The sequence below is a fragment of the Heterocephalus glaber genome, unplaced genomic scaffold (genome assembly GCF_053883595.1).
Source record: "Heterocephalus glaber isolate CG9 unplaced genomic scaffold, H.glaber_assembly_v1.0 deba00001509, whole genome shotgun sequence".
NCBI classification, from domain to species: domain Eukaryota; kingdom Metazoa; phylum Chordata; class Mammalia; order Rodentia; family Bathyergidae; genus Heterocephalus; species Heterocephalus glaber.
Window position 1 is genome coordinate 6061183 of NW_028258325.1, and position 22305 is coordinate 6083487.

Sequence of the window (22305 nt, forward strand, 5' to 3'; positions counted from 1 at the left end):
GCCCAAAATAACTTCAATGGAGGATCAGATTCATATTACTTTTCTTTATATATAATTAAAGTGGATCTTTCAGGTTGTTGCAATTAAAAATATAGTCTGTGGACCAGCAGCATCAGGAGCCTTTGAGACCTTGTTAGAAATACAGACCCCCTAGGCCCCTTCCAGACCTATGGACTTGGAAGCGGTCTTTCCAGTAGAGTTAGGGAGCAGCATCAGACAGCTGTGTGACACTGTGCTTTTTTATTTTCTCTGCAAGTTTAGATTTAGACCTGTGGCTCCTGCCACTGCCCTATCAGGGTAGAAGGGTAAGAGGAGAACAGGGTTTCATTAAGCTCTGTGCTCACGAGCTTTGATCTTGGGCAATTCACTTACAATCTCAGCCTTTCTTCTCTCATTTTAAAATAATGGATAATATTCCCTGCCAAAAATCTGTGAAGAAGGACTTATTCAAAATAGTAGTATTTGTCGTGGATCCTGTTGGTTCATATCAACACTCCACAGATTTTATTTCCAAAAGGATAATCCTTCTGCCCACCTTCCCTCACTCCTTCCCCTTCCTTCCTTCCCTCCTTCATTTTCTTTTTTCCTTCCTCTCTTTCTTCTTTTCTTCCTCTCTCTCCCTTCCTTTCTCCTCCTCTTCCTCTTTCTCCCTCTTCTCTCCTCCTCTTCCTTTTCCTATTCCTTCTTCTTTTCTTCAATATTTACTTTTTTGAGGGCAGCTTAAGCTACCTGAAGCATTACTAAGAATATTCAATTGTTTACATTACTATAGTAACTATAAAATTAGTATCACAACCACTTAAATCTAATTCCCTGCTTATTGTTCACTGGGGGAATCACTATGTTCTAAACATTTGATTGTTCATTTACTCACAAGCTTGTCAGGCTTGGTTTTCTCATTTCCAATCCCCTACAAACAGGAACTGGCACGTGTGCCTAGCAGCTGCAGGAGAATGCGTTACGAGCTTGCAGCTGCCTGGCAGAAAGAGTACCACACTGCCCCAGAAGCTTAGAATTAGGATCTGAGTCATCAGAAAGAGGTGAATTCCTTTCCCGAGTTTCCACTGTTTGAGAAGGTAGGGAAGCTTTTAATATCTCACCAGAAGTTGAGCACATAAGATTATTTTTTAAATTGGGATTTTTGAGTGAATACATCAGAATCAAGGTTTCAGCAATATTAAATCAACAATAAGCACTTTCTATCTGAAGTAATCCTCAAGTTTTCTTTTCTTTTCTTTTTTTTTTTTCCTTAGAAGAATTGTGAATTTTAACTGTCTCCTGGAGTGGAAAAACTTTTATGATTTTTCTTGTTTGCCCCACTTTTGCTGAGCTTTGAGGTTTAGGATTCTTAGAAGGTCAACTAACCCAGTTAGTAAGAACTATTCACTTGACAGGGGCACGTGAACAGTTTAATATTTCTAAGGAAGAATGCTAAAAAACATGCCGAGATTTCTGCTCCTAGGGAGGTAGAATAGATATACTTCTACTTATCTTTTCCACTAAGTACATTTAACAGCCCAGGGTGTTATATTGAAATAAATAATGAAAAATCTCTGAGATGTGGGAGAACATAGCAAACTGACCACTGATTTCTAGTCCCCCAAACCAGTAAGCTTATGAGTTCCCTGAGTTTTCTTTCTGTTTCTTACGTTGGGAGCTTGAAGCTGAAGAAACCAGAAAGCCAGAAATACTAACAGGCACCAATTAAAAAAAAAAAGGACTCAACAAAACATGACTTCTCTACCCAAAGAAACAAGAAATGGACAAGTTAGAAGACAACCATAGTCAAACACCACAGACAAAACCGTGGCCATGCACAGCAGCAGGGGCTGAGTGGGAAGCCCCAGAGCCCTGCTGGGGTGTCCTGAAGGGAAGTTGGGCAGGAAGCTGGAATTTTCCTCTCTTCTCCCCATGGCAGTGTCTGCAGACAATGTGGGGTAACTGGACTTCCTATGCACTGAACAGCAATGGGGTGTTGATACCTCTGGGTGGGATCAGAGGCAGCCTAGCGGGCAGAAGTCCAATGCACTCCCACCCCTGCCCAAAGGGGAAGTGTTCACAGAAATCAGGTGGGGAATCTGCACCTCAATACCTGTGCTACCCCTGGGGGTTAGGAGGAGGCAGCTTCTCACCTTCCTTGTCTGAAAGGATGGAGTCAGCCAGTTAGAACCTAAGATTCAATAAGATCCAAAGTCTCATAACATAATTCCCACAGTGCATAGGCTTTGATCAAGAATCATTCATTGCACCAAGAACCACAAGGTTCTGGTTGATGAGAAAGACAATCAATAGATGCCACCAGGGAGATGATAAAGATGTTAAGAGTTATCATCCAAAATCACAAAAAAATTAAAGAGCCATCACAAAAACCTCTTCAGTGAGCAATTAAGTATGTGTTTGAAACAAATGAAAACAAGAACTCTTAGCAATGAAATGTGTGAAGCCTTAGCAACGAAAAAGTAGATGTAAAGAAGAATCCAAGGGAATTGTTGTAAGTAAACTATAAGAACCAAGATTGAAAAACAAAACAAACAGAGCCTAGTGAATGGGCTCAACAGCACAATGGAAGTTTTAGAGTAAAGAATCAGTGAACTGGGCTGGGGTGTAGCTCAAGGGTAGAGCCCCGGTGTGGTGTGCCCGAGGCCCTGGGTTTTGTCCCCAACACCACATTAAATAAAGTAGCAGTGAGCTGGAAGTAGAACAGAAATCAGTGCAAATGATATGGAGAAAATAGACTGAATGATAAAAACCAAAGAGAGCCTTAGAATCCTGTATGATTATGACTAAAGATCTAACACAAGTGTCTTGGGAGTTCCAGAAAGCAAGAGGAAAGAAGGTAGTTTTAAACAAATGCTTCAAGAAATAACTACTAATAATTTGTCAATTTCGTAAAATACATAAACCTGCATATTCATGTTCAGTAACCCCAAAGAAATAAAGTCACAGAAACTCACACCAAGGTACATCCCAGTAAATCTTCTTTAAATTAAAGACAAAGAAAACATCAGATATCAGCAAGAGAGAAGACATTTAATAAAGAAAAAAATGATAATTTGAATAGCACTGAGTTTTTCATCAGAAACAGTGAAGACCAGACATACACATGTATTTCAAATATATTTCAAGTAGGGGAAGAGAGAGAGAGAGAGAGAGAGAGAGAGAGAGAAGCTAGAATCCTATGTCTACTAAAAATATTCAGGAATTCAGAGGAAATTAAGGCATCGTCAATAATGAAAAACAAGAGCAAATTTTTCAATAACAGAACTTCCTAAACAAAGAGCTAACTGAAATTGTCTAAAGCAAATGAAATAATAAAAGAAAAATAAATAAATAAAAAAGAAAATAAAGGAAATAAAAGAAAGGAACTTGCAATACCAAGAAGGAAGGAAGAAGGCAGAAAATGTGGACAAAGAAAAGAGACAGTCCTTATCCTAGCATTTTAAATTGAATTTGATGGTTGATGTAAAAATAACACTCTCTGGGATGGTTCTAAATGTATCTAAAGGAACTATTTAGGACAATTGTAAAGGGAGGATGGTAGACAGATGGAAAATAATGAGTGTTTTCTACATTTCATGTGGACTAGTACAATAACAGTACCAATGGACTATGATGCATTTTTTATATCTAATGCTAACACCTAGAGTAACCATTAGAATATTTTTTAAAAAGCTATTCAAAAATGTATGCTCTAAAATACTATGGATAAAATAAATTGAAGTGCAATTCTAAAATATGTGTAAATAACTCACAGAAAAGTAGAAAAGATAAAACAAAAACCAAACAAAAATTATCATAAAATGACAGTTTTAAGTCCTAGGATATCAATATTTAAAATCAACATAAATGGCCTAAATACTCCAATTAAAAGACAGACATTGCTTTCATGGACTAAAAGACATACTCAACTGTATGCTGACTATAAGAAATCACTTTAAATATAATAATATAGACAAATGGAAAATAGAATCCTTTAATTATAATGAATTTCTAAATATCAACCAAAAGAAAGAAATGGCTATATTAGTATTAGACAATGTAGACTCCAGAGAAAAGAAAGTTAGCAGAGGTGGGGAGGCACAATATATGATATATAGATGAATGAACCAAGAAGACATAAGAATCCTAAATGTGCATATGTGTGCTCACACACATACACACACATGGCTGTAAAATACATCAGCTGAAAATTGTGAAAACTAAAGGGGATATACATTAGTTGATGATTATAAATAACTGTTTCTTAACACTACTCTCTCAACAGTTAGTAGAATAACTACACAGAGAATCATCAGGGATCTAGATCTGAGGATCACTATCAAGGGCAGGATCTAATTACCATTTTCCTAAGCTCCGCCCAGCAGCTGTAGAATGCAGATTCTTTTCCAGTGTCTATGGAAGATGTATCAGGAGTGACCCACCTTCTGAGCCAGGAAACAAACTTTAACACATTTAAAAGAATTGCAGTCAAATAGAATGTGTTCTTTCATCAATAGAGAATAAAATGAAACCAATAATAAAAATAAAGGGAAAATCTCCACATGCTTGAAAATTAATGTGTGCACTTATAAATAATTACTGGGACAAAAAGGTGGTCTCAAAGGAAATTTAAGCAACATATTACAATTAATGAAAATGACAATATAACATATAAAATTTTGTAGAACATGACTAAAAAGTGCAGAGGGAAATTTATAGCACTTATTGTATGTTAGAAAATTAAGTTGCAAATCAGTAATCTATAATTCCACCTCAAGATCCTAAAAAAATAAGAGAAAATTAAATCCAAATAAAGCAGTTGGGGAGGAATAATAAAATTAAGAATATTTAACATTATAGTCTCAAGGTGCATCCATTTTCCTATACATGACTCAAGTTTACCTTTCTTTATGGCAGAGTAGTACTCCATTATGTGTAACTGTAAATAAAGAGCAAAATAAAGGGCAAATATAGGAAAGAGTGACATGGATCTTTTCCAAATGAGAAAGGAATCAAGAGATGAAGGGAGGGGGAATAGAGAGGAGGGGAAGTGGATGAAAAAAGGAATGAAGATGTTATGTGCATGTACCAATGCCACACAAGGAATGCAAACATTATGTGCTGCAAATGTGTACTAATAAATATTTTAAAAATATAAGAACAAAAGCCAAATAAAACAGAAAAAAATAGAGAAAATGAGTGAAATAGTTATTTTTTTTAAAAAAAAGATGAAGAGAATTTACAAATTACTCCAGAAAGACTGAAATAAATAAAAAGAGCACAAATTACCACTGCTTAGGTGAGAGCGGGAATATCACTACAGGCCCTTGGACATCGAAGGGTAGCAAAGCAAGATCATGAACAACTCCACATATAGACTTTATTACTTGGATGCAATGGATCAGTCCTTCAAAGAGTGTTGATCACTATTAGCCACCCAATAGAAAATCAGTAATTTGAATAGCATAATAAGTGTTAAAGGCATTTGATTTGTAGATATGTAATTTGAAAACTTCCAAAAGTAAAATTTCTAGGCCCAGACGGTCTCACTGGCAAACTCCATCAAAGAATGAAAACGAATTAGCACTAAATGTGCACAGTCTACTGCAGGAGACAGAAGAGGATGAGAAACCCTCAAGGTCCAAACCCGATGCCTAAACCAGACAAAGACAGCACAAAATCAGAAAATAATGGATGAATTTATCTTATGAATATGGATGCACAAATTCTTGACAAAATATCAGCAAATGGATTTTAGCAATATAAAAATAATTACATACCATAATCTAGTGGGGTTTATTTCAGGAGTGCAAGACTAGTGTAATATTTAAAATAAATCTATGCAATCAACTCTGTTAACAAGCTAAAAAGAAAAGTCAAACTATTATTATCAGTTGCTAGTGACAATGCATTTGCCAAAATTCAACACCCATATATGATTAAAAACTGAAAAATGAAAGCAGACAGGAACTTCTGCAACTTTACAAAGTACATAAAAAAAAAGAACTAGAGCTAATACCATATTTGATACTGACTTAAGGACTTTTCCCTTAAAATGGGGGAAAAATAGGGATGTCTGATTTCACCATTCTTATTCTTTACAGTGGTGGAAATTCTGGCCAGATCAGTAAAACAAGAAAGGATATAGAGTTCATACAGGTAAGAAAGGTAGAAACAAAACTGTCCGTATGTACTCGTAATATGACTGTGGATATGTAGAAGCCAAGTGATCTCCAAGAGAAATCCTAGAACCAATAAATGAGTTCAGCAAAGTCTTGACATAAAATATAAACACAAAAAGATCATATTCCACACACTAGCAATGAACATGTGGACCCAGCAATTAAAAATAAAATATCATTTAAAATCATCACAGAAAGTATTTAGATGTAAATCTCAGAAAACACTTACAGGATATGTATGCTAAAAGCTACAAAGTTTTGATGAAAAATATTTTTTTTAAAGATCTAAGTAAACATAAGACAAACTTTGTTCATGGATTGGAAGATTTAACTCAGTTCTCTCCAATCTGATGTATAGATTTAACATAACATTTTCAAGATCTTACCAAAACTTTTTATAGTTATAGTGCAGAGTATCCTAAAATTGACAAGGAAAGGCAGAGGAACTAAAATTGTTGAAACAGCTTTGGAAAGGAAAAAAAAATGTAGGGATTGCAAGACTTATGTAGAGACAATAATCACGAGTATTATATTGGTAGATGGACGGACACATAAAAAAATGGAACAGGATAAAGAATCAGAGACATAGACCCACTCCAACATTTTCAACTGCATTTGACAAAGTGGTGGCAGTGAAACAGTGGAGGAGAAAGTGTGTTTTACCATCATCCTGGAGTACTTGGACTTGCATGGTAGAGACAAAACCACCCAAATTCCCCAAAGTAAACATGAACAAAAATCTCATATATGAAACTTTACTCAAAATGGATAATGGACTTAAATGCATAACATAAAACTATAAAAGCATTAGAAAAGAAATTAACAAAATTTTGAAATCAAAAGCTAGGCTGAGAGTTTTAAAACTTGACACAAAAAGCAAATTTATAAGAGTTAAAACTAGTCATTTGGACATCATAAAAATAAAAAATTTCGTTTTGTGAAAGAAACAGTTAAGAGAATGAAAAGCCAGCTATAGATTGGGAAGAAACGTGTAAACTACATGTCTGACAACAAATTAGGGTCCAGAGGATCTAGACCTCTCAAAACTCGATGAAAACAAACTCAGCAAATGGACTAATGGTATAAACAGACATTTCACAGAAATGATACATGGCTGGCAAGAAAGCACATGAAAAGTGCTTCAGCATCATTATCTATCCAAACAATGCCAATTATGCATTTATTCTCCACTTGGAAACTGCGTGGCCCCCTGCTCTGTGGCTTTGGGGGATTTCCTGTCTCCCCAGTGAGGAGGAAGGAACAGCTCTTGTTCTCTCAGGACTCAGGGATATGCACTGCCCAGTAGTGTGTTGGGAAGCTCAGGGGTCAGGTGAATAGAGAAGGAATCCTCCTTTGCCCAGTACTGATTGTGTTGACACAGGATGCTTGTAAACCCCTCTGAATCTTTCTCTGCTTATGACTTCTGGATGTGGACAGGCTCCTGTCTCAGTACGGTTATACATGTTAGGAGACGTAACACACCAAAAGTCTTCAGAAATTTTCCTGGAGTGTAGTTTGCACCGAGGAAATGCTAGCTCTTGTGTGTTCTGGGAAAATACCTTTTTTGCTTTTCCATCTACTTTCCTTATTTCTTGAGGTAGGGACTATATCTTATTCATTGAGACCCTTATAGCGTTACTCGTAGTAATTATCCCTGATACTCAATGCATGGCTTACTGGCACAGGGCAGGTCTTAAGTGATGAACTGCTAGATTGCAGGACTTCTTGTGCCTCTTCTGGTCAGGAAACAGGAATTCATGTTCACTGAATTGTAGTGCTAGCTGAAGGGGTCTGAGGACACCCTGGAGGTTAGGGGGGAGGAAGGAGGTAGGTTAGTGTGGCTTTGGTAATTTTTTTTGTGCAGATAGGATGTATGAGTTTGTCCAGGAATTAGTAGGTAGTCATTTGAACTAGGAGCTCTTTCTTATGAAGACAGTGCAGGGCAAGGTGTGTAAGATGCTTTCTATGATAATTCAGAACAGGGGTCTATGATGTTGAAAGGTGCTCTAACCATAATTACTCCTTAGTAATATATATCACTATACATGCACACACACATGCATACATAGGAGCATAAATTTCTCCTGTAGGTTATAGATACTCTCTGTCTGTCTGTCTGTCTGTCTCTCTCTGATCTAGCCACTGCCCTCCTATACAATGCCGATCACAGTCCCATCCCCTAAATTGCACTCACTATTCTGTCTGCTTCAGATTGCTCTTCTGGCAAGTGTCTGCCTGGGCAACTCCCCTCCTCACCCTCAAGTCTTTGGTCAAATGCAAACTTCTTCAAATGACCCATCCTGCCACACCATCTGATTCTGCAACCTGCCTTCTCTGTCTTCAGAACTCTACTCCTTTTCCTTCTATACCCTCCCCTGTTCTTAGAGTTCAGAACACCTCCTGGAATACTGCATGCTTCACTTGATTGCTACATGTCTAGTTTGTTTACTGTCTCATTAGAATACAAGTCCCACTGGAGCAGGGAACTGTACCTGTTTTGTCCCCTGCTGCATACATAGTAGTTATTACAGTGGCTGGTATTGAGAGATGCTCAATGATGAGTGAATACAAGCATAAATCAGGTAGGGGTTTGGGGAAGAAATAGCTTTTAGGATGAAGAGATGGATTTTAATAAAAATCCCCCAAGGAAGGAACAGAGGCACCCAGGATTCTAGTCACTCCAATCCTTCTTCGCCAAGCCCCCAGCCTGGTTGGGAAGGGAAACTCCTCATCTCTAGGTGAGCAGTAGTCATCAGAAAGGCTCAGTGATGGTGGAGAAGAGAAAAGTCATCCCAACAATTGTCTAAGACTAAAATGTTCAACAAGCTGGAAGGCACTCATGGGAGAACTGATGTGTATTATTTTGGGTTTGAGTTGGAGCATCCTAGGGAAACTGGTGGAGATGAGGATATCCACAGAAAAAGGAGGTTTAGGGAGAGGACCATGTGAGTTGGAGAGGGAGCTATGGTTACACCTCACACAAGTGTAATCTCCCATTCATTCTGCATCGAGCTCGTGGGTTGCTTCTACCTTGTACCAGCCCACCATGACCTGAAACCTTGAGACAAAATAAACCCCTCCTCCTTTTATTTGTAAGTGTCATGTACTGGATTTTGTCCTATCAATGGCAAGTGATTGAAACCATCATTTTGAGAGTCATGGGAAATTCTGTGGTAGAACTCAAAGCCACTAAAAGATTGTTTTTTAATTAATCAGCAAGGTGGAGTCAGACTGGTTTTCAGCTTGACTCTTCACTTACTGTGTTAATAACAGGACAGAGGGGCCCAGTCTAATCAATGCCCCAATTCATAGTTTCTCCCTCTGTGAAGTGGGGATAAAGATATTTACAGTGCTCGTCATTGGTGGGGGCATAGCTGAGCTCAGCCATCCTGGAGTGGTGTCAGGCTGGACTTCCTGAAATGGAAAAAGTCTACATGCTATGGGCCAGCAGTGCCATCCCTGGGTATAGATCTAGGGAAAACCATGCCCCTACATGTGATGGGACATTAACAAGGATGCCAATGGGCATTTTTTTTGTAGAAACACTGAAGTAGAGACAGCCAGGTTGTGAATCACTGGAGAACTGAATGCATAAAATACTGAGGGGAAAAATGGAACACCAGGAAGGAGCTGGAGGAAATGAACTACAGTAGTAGTTCTCCAGCTGTGGTACAGACAAGAGCTTGAGCATCACCTGATGACTTATACAAATTTACCTACCCTGCTTCTACTGAACCAGAAAATCTGGGGCTGGGTCCCACCAGTTGGTTTTGACAAGCCCTCTGGCAAGTTCTAATATACAGCCAAAGTTGAAGACTAATGAACTAGAGGTTCACATGGTTAGGTATTAGAATATCTTATTAAGTTGAAAATAGTTGGGCTCCTAGTGGATATTGGACAATGCTTGGGACACATTTGGTTGTTCTAACTGGGGAAAGAACACCGGCTGTAGTGAGAGAAGCCAGAGGTGCTGCTGAACATCCAGCAGTGCATGGGGAGCCCTGCAAGCAGATAATATCCAGCCCCTAAGTGTTGATGGTGAGGACACCATCATCTCTGACACATCTCTCAGCAAATCACCCTCGTCTCCTCCATACGAAATTGTGTTTTAAAGAACGTGCATATGCCATGAATTTTAAAATGGGTGTTCTTTTCTTTCACTGAGAAGAAACATCAAAGGGGGATTATTTTATCCTAAAGTGCGAACACGTGTATAAGTAAAAGTGTTTCTGTAGTTGACCTTAGTGTTGAGAAATAACCTGAGCCAATGCCTTATGTAAGACATCCAGGCTGCTTTATCTTGGTCTTTAGGCACCGTTACCAACTAGTGAGTGGCTGCAGGTTTGCCATCTACTTGGTGGTCCCTGGCCTGTGGCATATCCTTTCTCATAATTTCAGTACTGTGCATATGTATAATAACATGCTCTACTTACTGTATTCCTAACACATCCAAGTTTGATTATATTAACTCACAATTAATAATTCTGTGGAAACATTTTTCATAAACCTTAGCCCAAGTACATATAATATAATTTCTGTTAGTTTTCTGGTAGTTCATAATCATTGTTAGAACTTCATACACAAATATTTGGATCGCTGCTAAGTAAGAACTATTGCCCCCTCTTCCGAATGTGTCTCTTAGGATCCCATTTGGGATTAGCTTCTTTACACTGTGAGCTTTTTGGGATCATATTTATTAAATTGTGCCATGTTTCCTTTTGGTGTTGACTAAATCTTTGTATTGTTAGGAGAATGCTAGAACTTTTGGAGAAAGATAATTTATGCACAATTAACTGTCATCTACTCTGCTCTTTTATCTTGACCATGGTTTCTTCAATGTGCAATGTGTAGTTCTTACAAATGGAAAATATTAAATCAATAAGGAATGACAAATTCATGTTGGAAATTTCTTATGGAATAGCAACTATATGCAGCCTCAAGCCTATATGTTTTAGTTCCTTTTGTTTATTGAAAGAAGGGGATGTAAGACACAGGCATGTATAAATATGACTTAAACTCCTCACTTTATTCCAGTAAACTGAAAAGAAGTGCACCACATGAGTTAAAAAGTAGAAAACAACAGACAGGGCCAGTGGGTCTACGGGCACTAGCTGAAGGGCCCTTGTCATGCTACTAGACTCTGAATATTTTTGGGTATCACCTAAGTGAGGAGTCCATATGTGTATCATGTATGGCTTTCCCTGCTCTAATTATAGCCCATCCCTGGACTATTGAGCCTGACCCTGTTTAGCCTCTTCTGGACTGTGGGTCCAGCCATCCCGGGCCCCACCCACGCCAAGGTGAGATCCGCTTAGCTGCATGGGAGCCTCCAAGGTCCATTCTCCCCCCCTCCCCCCCACGCCTCTGGGCTTCTGGCTTTTCTGCTACCCGGTCCCACACTACAGAGGCACAGGGGATTTTAAAGACCCTTGTCCTGAGCGCCACAAGATAGAGCAGAAGTTAGTAACAGAAAGAGGGCTTCTCAGGCTCCTCGAAGAAGACTGAAGCTCAGCAGAAATGTAAAGAGAACAATAAAGGCACATCAGACCACTGTACTTGGTCTGCTGCTGGCTTGCTAAGACTCATTGACTCCTATATGCACACGGATTCCTACGTTGCCTACTGTAACAGCAGAGACATGCCCTGAAGGAGGCCCATAATTTTTATTTTTTGCTACTTGCAAAAGAGAAAAAATTTTTTTTCTCTTATTTTTAATTCTTAATTTTTACTTTTTTCTACTCTTCAAATTTTTACTTTTCTTTCTGTTCTTTCTTTTATCTTTTCTTTCTCTCTCTCTCTCACTCATTCTCTCACTGTCCCACATTGCTCTTCATCTCCCCATTTGTTCCTTTCTGCACTGAATTCAGATTTCTCCCTTATTTTACTTTTCTTCTCTTTTTCCTTCTCTTGATTATCATTAGGTTTAAAGGAAAGTAAATATAGTATCTAGCCTCCCTGTTGCTGTTAGGTGATTCTATTCACATCTTTGTTCTTTCACTCTGCCTTTTCCTCTTGCCTTTAACAACTTCTTAGAGTTTGTGTGATCTTCCTGTGTCTTCTGGCCTCACTGCTAATCGTTCCTGATCTTCCTACCTGTCCCTCCCTCCCCAACTCCTTTTAACTCCCTACCCCGAAGGGGAAAGATGCTATATTGAGGAGTTTATTCATTATAAACTTATATTGGTTTGGTCCATGGTTTTAATTCAGCTCACATAGTTAAATGTGATAGATTAATAACTACCACAAATTGTCATTTTCTAAGCTGCGCTTGATGCTATGGTATTGCTGACTGTGTTATTTAGGCTAAAATGTTGTGATTGATCTAATTAGTTTTCCTTCCTGGTATAAGGAAAATAAAATAGACTCAGAGTCATTAGAGTCTCAAAACCCAAACACAAGCTATATATGGAAGACACCTCTGAAAAGTAATCATTCCTCCAGGGTTTTAAACAGAAGCAACAATGATACCTACATTAAACAATTTTGAAATATCAACCCAGGAATTAAACCAAGGACAGCACCAAAAACAAAAATGAGAAGATACTTAAGCAAGGCACAAACACAGGCTTCCACATCACAAAAAGGAAATTCTGGGGGAAATGAGGTGGAAAAGTCTGATAAGCAACCACCTGGACACCCTGAACTGATAGTACAGGAAGTAACAAAGCAGATGCACGAGGCGCTAGAAAAATTCAAAACAGAAATAATCTCCCAGATAAATACAGATGTGGTGAGCAGAGTGAAAAACATAATTAGAGGCTGTAGAGCAGAAACAGACAAGAAAATAGATGAGACCAGAAACATGCTGGAAGCCATGAATGCCCAGCATAAGAAAGAAATGGAAACCATGATGGCCCAACACAAGAAAGAAATGAAATCCATGAAACAGATTCAAACAGATATTCAGGAGATTAAAAACTCCATTGAAAGCATGCAGAGCAGACTAAGAGAATCTGAAGACAGAATATCAGATATAGAAGACAGGATTGCTGTTAAGGACCATGAAAACAGAGATTTCTTAAAGATAGTAAGGGACCATGAGAAATCAATCCAACAGCTGCTAGATGATGCAAAGAAGAATAACATAAGACTGATAGGAGTCCATGAAAAAAACAGGAGAAAGTACAATTGACATAAAAAAACTGTTCACAGAAGTAATAGTAGAAAACTTCCCAGACAGGGGTAGAGAATTGGACATACAGATAAGTAAGGCATATAGAACTCCAAGTAGTCATGACCAAAAAAAATCTACACCTAGACATTTAATCGTCAAGACCCCAGAAATCCAACAGAAGAACAAAATTCTACAGAGAAAAGAAACAAATCACCTACAAAGGAGAGTCCATCAGAATCACAGCAGATTTCTCAACACAAACCCTCAAATCAAGGAGAGCCTGGAGTGAAGTATTTCAACTCCTAAAAGAAAATAACTTCCAATCTAGACTGTTGTATCTGGCAAAACTATCTTGCAAAATCGATGGGGAAATTAGATACTTTCATGACAAAGAACACCTGAGAAATTTCATGAACACCAAACCAGCAATTTTAAACAATATTCTAGAAAAAGACAATGAAGGTCACAACTCCATGAGGCCCAACAGAGAGAAGGTACCACGCAAGGTAAGACACTAAAGCAAAAGGAGGGAAAATAAGAAATAAAAGAGCCCAAAACAGTAAAACATTATGACAAGGATAAGTCAATATCTCTCAATTATAACTATCAATGTTAATGGCCTCAATTCACCAATCAAAAGAAGTAGACTGACAGTATGGATTAAGAAGCAAAACCCAGCAATGTGCTGTACACAAGAAACACACCTAACTCAAAAGGAAATCCATAGACTGAAAGTAAAAGGATGGAAAACAGTTCTCCACATGACAGGAACCCAGAAAAAAGCAGGCGTAGCAATCTTATTTGCAAACAAAGTAGATTTCAAACCAAAACTAATTAAGAGAGAAAAAGATGGTCACTATATACTTGTAAAGGGAATGATCCAAGAGGAAGAGATGACAATCCTAAATATATATGCACCAAATATGAATGCCCCCAACTATACAAAACAAATATTAATGGACATGAAAAACCAAATAAGCACTAATACAATTGTAGTGGGGGACCGCAATACCCCTCTATCACAAATAGACAGATCAACTAGAAAAAAACTTAACAATGAAATTCTAGAACTGAACAAAGCTATTGAACAAATGCACTTAATAGATGTTTACAGAGTGTACTGCCCCACAAAATCAGAATACACATTCTTTTCAGCTGCACACGGGGCATTCTCCAAAATAGATCATATGCTAGATCATAGGACATATCTAAGTACATGTAAAAGAATTGAAGTTATCCCCTGCATATTAGCAGACCATAGTGCAAAAAAATTGGAAATCAATAACAAAAGAAACTGCAAAACTCCCACAAACACATGGAAATTGAACAACACCCTCCTGAACAACCAATGGATGACAGAGGAAGTTAAAGAAGAAATTAAACAGTTTCTACAAGTAAATGATAATGCCAGTACAAAATAGAGGAATCTGTGGAACACAATGAAAGCAGCTCTACGTGGGAAATTCATAGCAGTGAATGTCCATATTAGGAGAACAGAGAGAACTCAGTTAAATAACGTAATGAAGAATGTCAAGCTGCTAGGAAAAGAAGAGCATAACAAACCCAACGCTCATACAAAAAAGAAAATTATAAAGATCAGAGCAGAAATCAATGCAATGGAGACTAAGGGAACAATACAAAAAATTAATGAATCAAAGAGTTGGTTTTTTGAAAGAATAAATAAAATCAATAAACCTTTAGCCAACCTTATCAAAAAAAGGAAAGAAAAGTCTCAAATCCATGCAATTAAGAATGAAAAAGGTGAAGCCACAAAAGATCCAGCAGGAATCCAGAGGATCATCAATACCTACTTTGAGAACCTGTACTGTAATAAAATGGAAAACAGAAGAAATGGGCAGATTCCTAGATACATATAAATTGCCAAAGTTAAATGAAGAAGATATAGAAATTCTAAACACCCCAATTACAATGAGTGAAAGTGAAAATGTGATAAAAAAATTACCAACAAAGAAAAGCCCAGGTCCTGATGGCTTCACTGCTGAATTCTACAAGACATTTAAAGAAGAGCTATCGCCATTACTATTTAAACTCATCAAGGAAATTGAAAGGATGCAAGGCTTCCAAATTCATTGCTGGAAGCAAGTGTTACTTTGATCACAAAACCAGGGAAAGACCCAACCCAAAAACAGAACTACAGACCAATCTCCCTAATGAACATAGATGCAAAAATCCTCAACAAGATACTGGCAAACAGAATACAGAGGGTCATCAAGAAGATCATACACCCTGACCAAGTCATATTTATCCCAGGATGCAAGGATGGTTCAACATCTGTAAATCAATAAATGTAATACACTATATTAACAGACTCAAGGACAAAAACCACATGATCATCTCAATAGATGCAGAAAAAGCATTTGACAAAACCCAACACCCATTCATGATAAAAACTCTACAGAAAATTGGAATAGAAGGTCTTTATCTCAACCTGATTAAGGCTATTTATGAAAAACCACCAGCCAACATCATACTAAGTGGTCAAAAACTGAAAATTTTCATGTTAAAATCAGGAACAAGACAATGATGTCCACTATCAGCACTCCTGTTCAATATTGTTCTGGAAACATTAGCCATAGCAATTAGAAAAGAGAAAGAAATAAAAGGAATAAAGATAGGAAAGGAAGAAGTAAAACTCTCATTATTTGCTGATGATATGATACTTTATATAGAAGATCCAAAAAACTCAGTCAAAAGTCTTCTAGACCTAATTGACAGATTCAGTAGAGTAGCTGGATACAAGGTCAACACTGAAAAAGCAATAGCCTTCTTATACGCAAATAGCAGACCCATTGAGAGAGAAATTCAGGAAATAATTCCTTTTACAATAGCATCTAAAAAAATGAAATATCTAGGAATCAACCTAACAAAGGAAACAAAAGACCTCTACACTGAAAACTACAGCATTCTGAAGAAGGAGATTGAAGAGGATATAAGAAAATTGGAAAGATATCCCTTGTTCCTGGGTAGGAAGAACCAATATACTGAAAATGGCCATACTTCCAAAACTACTATATAGATTTAATGCAATGCCAATTGAAATACCAACAATATACTTCACAGAACTAGAGAAAACAATCCAAAAATTCATTTGGAAGCAGAAGAAACCTAGAATAGCAAAAGCAATTCTAGGCAACAGAGACATGGCAGGGGGTATCACAATCCCCAAGTTGAAACTACACTACAAAGCTACTGTGATAAAAACAGCATGGTACTGGCAAAGAAACAGACCCAAGGATCAGTGGAATAGATTAGAAGATGCAGAAACAACTCCAGACATACTCAGCCACCTCATCTTTGACAAAGGAGCCAACCACCCTCATTGGAGGAAAGATAGCCTATTTAATAAATGGTGTTGGAAAAACTGGATTTCAACCTGTCAGAGATTAAAACTAGACCCATATCTATCAACATGCACTAAACTGAGATATAAGTGTATTAAAGTTCTAAATATTAAGACAGAAACACTAAACTTGCTGGAAGATAAGTTAGGTAGAACTCTTGAAGATATTGGCAAAGGAAAAGACTTTATGAACAAAACCTCAGTAGCACAGGAACTAGCAGAAAGAATCAACAACTGGGATTTCATCTTATTGAAAAGCTTCTGCACTGAAAGAGAAACCACCAACAGAGCTAACAGACAATCTACAATGTGGGAAAAAATTTTTATCAGCTGTACCTCAGACAAAGGTCTAGTATCGAGAATACATAAAGAACTGAAAAAAATCAGACCCCCCCCCAAATTCAAAGACCCAATTCAAAAATGGCCTGAAATGAACAGACATTTCTCAGGCAAAGAAGTAAATGCAGCCAATAAACATATGAAAAAATGTTCAACATCACTGGTCATTCGAGAGATGCAAATGAAAACAACACTGAGATTCCACCTCACCCCACAAAGAATGGCTGCTATCAAGAAATCAACCAATAACAAATGCTGGCAGGGGTGTAGAGAGAAAGGAACCCTTCTCCATTGTTGGTGGGAGTGCAGACTGGTGCGACCACTGTGGAAATCATTTTGGAGATACCTCAAAGAACTAGGCCTACTGGTCCCATTTGACCCAGCTATTCCCCTACTGGGAATCTTCCCCAAAGAATTAAAAGAATCATACCACAGCAATGTATGTGCACCTATGTTTATAGCAGCACAGTTTGTAATAGCTAAAGCTTGGAAACAGCCCAAGTGCCCATTGGCTGGAAACCGGATAAAGAAGATGTGGTTTTTTAAAATAAAATGGAGTACTACTCAGCCATAAAGAATGAGAAACCAGAGACATATATAGCCAAATGGATGCATATTGAGGCCATACTCTTAAGTGAAATAAATAGGACACACATGTGTAAATACTAAATAGTTTCTCTAGTGTGAGAAACTGAAAGTGGAAATAAGGATGAATATGATTAAAATGAATAATTGATAAGTTGAAATAGGAAAAGGTCCAAAGATGTAGGGCTGGTGGGAGGGGAAGGGGAAAGGGAAGAAGGGAAAGGAAAAATTATGAGAAAAAAAAATGGAAACAAATTCTGTGTAAATTGGGAAGGGTGGAGGGGGTGAAGGGCGCACAGATAATGGGGGAAAAAATAAGAACCAAGATACATCATGTTCTGGTACAAACACCCAATGATAAATGTAAATGTATTGTATACCTAAAACGTACATATATATATATATATATGCACCTGTAATGGAATGCATTTTTAACCATGCACTTGAATATAAATATGACTGGGTCCAGATTTTCCTTTTCCCCTACCTCAAAGGGAACATTCAGACACAAGTGACATACGTGGTTTAGAAATAAGACCACCACTGAAATGGATATTTGGTATTCTCTTGGTATCTTAAGATAATGAGGGAAAAAGGAAGGAAAGAAAAGAACTTGCCAAGCAAAATCTTATATACCTCATGAACTGCAAATCCAGAAACCAATATTTCCACGCATGCCTAGTATGATCATCTCTCCTTCGCAATTCCTGTATATATTTAACCATTTCAGTTAATGATATTTTGCCATAACATGCATTCTGTCTCTATTCCACGTGGTGTCAATCTAGTGCAAAATATGGCCCTTCCTTCAGTTTATAGTCATGAGTACACATACATATAGCATCTGTTATGAATGGGTTTACTAAGGGCTACTTCAGAAAGAAGACTGGAGTCAAGAGCCATTAGTGCATGTCAATAAAAACTTCAAATGAAACACCAGACAACTTCTGTTATACCCTCTGGCCAGGTACCCACTGGGGTTCTCACCGATTCTGGTCCTTCTAGCCCCATGCCGCTGGGCAATCCATTCCTCGGTTCTTTCATCATAGTTTTTGTGTCTTAGTTCCTGCTACACAAAGTCCTCAGGACTCCCTTCAACCTCAAATAGCTTATGGGTGTTTTACTCTGCCTCCCCCACCAAAACAGTTACTTCTTTTCAGGAACTCTCCTTCGTATGTTAAGATAACATATTACTATTCTCTCTTAAAGGGGTCAAAAATTCTAATACAAGTTAAATATTTCTGATAATTTGATATTCACTTTATAGTTGCCTATTGAGAATGTCTCATAAGGTTAGCATTTTTCTGTTGCTGGGACATCATAATGAAGTACAAAACCAACAAGAATTCTGCTTTCATATAAGGCAGAATCTACATACTCAATTGTGTCATTTACAATTAATGTATAATGACAAAAAAAAGAGAAGCCTCTCACGACAGGAATTCAATATTGTGAAATCACACCACATGTGAATCTAACCTAAATAAGAAATCTTGGAAGACATCCACAAGAAAGTAAAGGTAGAAGTGAGTTTGATTCAGTAGTGTGCTCCTAAATGTTTATGAACTCTTTCTGGAGGGTGTAAAAAACAAAGCCAAAGCATTAACCTTCATGCATAGCGTTTGCCAGCTTCCATGGTATAAATCTCCCCACATTGGCTGATTTCAAGGTATCGATTTTGGGCATCTGCTCGTGAAGTTGGAAGACAAGATCAATTTAGCCACCACAATACTGCAATTCTGTCATACAGAAATGACCCAAAGAACATAGATATGTTAAAACATGGTAAAAACAATCAGACAGAAATGAATTTTGAGTATTTATTACCTTTGTTTTAATACAGTTCTCATGAGTTTATGTAATTTATTTTTTAATAATAGCTTTGTTTAAAAACTCATTTGTTTAAATGTAATAGTATGTCCATGTGAGTCCACTGAAGCTGTACTCAGCACTGCACTGAAGGCTGAGTGGATCTCAAAATTTGGGGAGCACACAGAGGCAGCAGCATGGGGAGAGGAGCGTGGCAAGATTTGTAAGTGGAGAAGAAAGGATCAGACTGTACTTGGAGATGCCGTGCTGTGGGGGAAGGGGTTTCCCAGGGTCACTGATTTTGTTCCAATGTGGGTAAACACAGGGCGAAGGACCAGCCAGACAGTGGGGCCAGATGCTCTTTATGTTCCTTGCCACTCTGAAGTTCCAAGATAACGATAACATAAGGGAGACTACAATTTTAGAGGACAAACAGAAGAGGTGAGAACTGATGAATTAAAAAGGTACAAATGGTGTCATACATGTTATAAATGAATGTGTATAAATATGCCAGGCATTTGAGGACTAAAGCAGCCTTATCTTTAGAATAAATAGCCACAGGAAACAAAGTCAGGTGTTTTTTCTCTCCCTCCCTCCTTATGAGTTTCTATTTTTGAAACATCACTTCCTTGAGGTGTCAGACAATTACCTCTGTTGATATAACTTTGCCAACCTGATCTTAAGAAGGATGGGATTTATGATACTCCTTTCTGGCAGGTGAGGATAGGTCAGTACACGCTGCAATATTTCATTATAGGAAACTCCTTGAGCAAGAGATTTCAGAGATCCTGACCCTAGATTAAGAAGATTAATTCATACTTTCACATAAAAGGGCAAATAATCCACCCACCACCTCCTTTTACATATGGCTGTGATAGTTGCATTGACCTGCCTGTCTCCCCTGTCCCCTCGGGCTTTCCCACAGCTCCCTGACCCCAGCACTGTCTGTCCCCAGGGAGACATCTGCCGGCATTAGCCCTGACCCCCCCAGGCAGGGGCCCTGATTCCAGTCCCTGTGTCAGTCCTTGATGCTGTCTCACAGCCCCTCCCCTGGTCCTCAAACCCTGAGGTGCTACCACCACGGACCTTCCCGACCACAGCTCAGCCACTCACTTTCACTGCCCACCTGGGCTCTGTCCTATCTGTCTGGCTTGGATGGCCTTGGAAATGTCTTTGGAGACAAGGAAATTCCTGTTTCCTTGCTCATTAACTTTGTTATACTCAGTAGACTGGGGAATCTCTCTGGGCCTCAGTTTTTAGGAAATAAATGTCCCAAATACCTGGTACTACCAATGCAAGGTAACAGTGCTTTCTAGGATTAGTATTTCTAGCTGCTTCTGGTCCGCTGTAAATCTACAGTTTTCAAAGCCCCAGTCATTTGCTGATTCATTCTGAGCATTTGCCATGTGGCTGGCACCATGCTACCTGCTTTCTTGCTGGCTGTTGTGGTGAACAGGAGCCATTCACCCAGCACCTGTTGTATTTTGCATCACTTCTCAGCTGACAAGCTGAACAGTAGAGACCTACAGAGACTATAGAGCTGTCCTTGCCCCAGAGCAGTGACATATGCAAGCTGATATGCTGAGCCCACCATTCCTAAGTGCCTGTCTCCTGAAGAGTTAGATCTGGATGCTTACTGACAAGGATTATTCCTTAAAGTCCACTGAAAGATTATTCTATGATTTACCACTCCATTAGATAACCTATGTTCCTTCCTTCCTTTTTCACGTATTTCTTTAGCAGTAGTAGTATGGAAAGAGGACAAACTAATCCTCAAAAAGCATATCCTAGGTGCCTACACTTTGATGAGGTTTTGTAGTCAATATTTCATTTCAACCCTAAAACAACCACATGAAGAGATATTCTTCTGGTGGATCTGTAATTAAGTCAGCTAAATGTCAGAGAGCTTCAGGAACTGGCTGCCAATTCCAGGATCTGCCAAGCCTGAAGCCAGGATGCCTGACACCAAAGCCTGAGTACCTACTTGCATGCAATGCTCCCAATGTACAATAACCTTAGAGTTCCAGCATTCTGCTTCTGGCACAACACTTATCACCTTTTGGAACATGACAGAAAAGCCAGAAGCATTGTACTGTCAAGTGAAGGCAGCTTGGCATTACTCAGCTCAATCTTTCTTTCTTTTCCTCTTTATTAGAGAATTCTGCTCCCTTGTAATGGGGGCCAGTCTGTTGACAATATTGTCATTTTCATAGTTTTTGGAAGCATAACAAAAGGAGAGTTTAAAAGACTCACCATGGAAGGAGCAGTAATTCAGAAGGAATGTGGCTAAATGACTTGCGACTGGATTCACCAAGCACCTTCTGTGTTGACCCAAATCACTGCTGCTGTAATGAGCACAACCAGAAGATTTTCCTCATGGTTAAAATGCCTGATGCTTTACACCAGTGCTTGATCTAGAAGCTTGTTTCCTCTGTGGCTCCCTTGTAAGGACCTGGGACTCTAAGGAACTTGTCTATTTTTGATAAGCACAGTGGCCAAGGAGAAGCCTGATCAGGCAGAAGCTCTGCCTCCACTCACACCAGCAGGAAGTTGCCTGCAGGAGCCTCCTGGACTCAGCTGGCTCAAGGACAAAGCAGGTTGGCAGAGCCCAGGTGGGGCCACAAACCCAACTCTCAGGTGCTGTTGACACCAAACACTTGCCTGTTCCCATGGAACAATTCTGTCTGTCCAAGAAGGGCATTCTGAGCACAAGAGACTCAAGTCTTTTTTTTCCCCTTCAGAATCTTCCTAGAGCAAAGTACAAAGGTGTCATTTCTTTTCTTCATTTGTAGGCATTCTGTGTAAAATCTCAATGCCGATCTTTTGTTATGCCCACTGCAAATATCTTCTCCCATGATAGAATGTGCCTTCTTGCCTTTCTTATGGAATGTTTTGATGAGCAGAAGTTCGTATCCTATTTCATATTGATTGGAGGA

The 22305-nt window shown here is 38.5% G+C and overlaps 1 protein-coding gene across 1 annotated transcript in view; it reads right to left on the bottom strand.

Moving 5' to 3' along the window:
• Positions 1-21895, bottom strand: part of Clnk (cytokine dependent hematopoietic cell linker) — a 206855-nt gene extending 184960 nt beyond the window's left edge. The window contains exon 1 of the mRNA XM_087187366.1: positions 21623-21895. Within this exon, the coding sequence (XP_087043492.1) occupies positions 21623-21625 (3 nt within the window). The 5' untranslated portion in view covers positions 21626-21895. The remainder of the gene's footprint in view (positions 1-21622) is intronic.
• Positions 21896-22305: the final 410 nt, after the last annotated feature.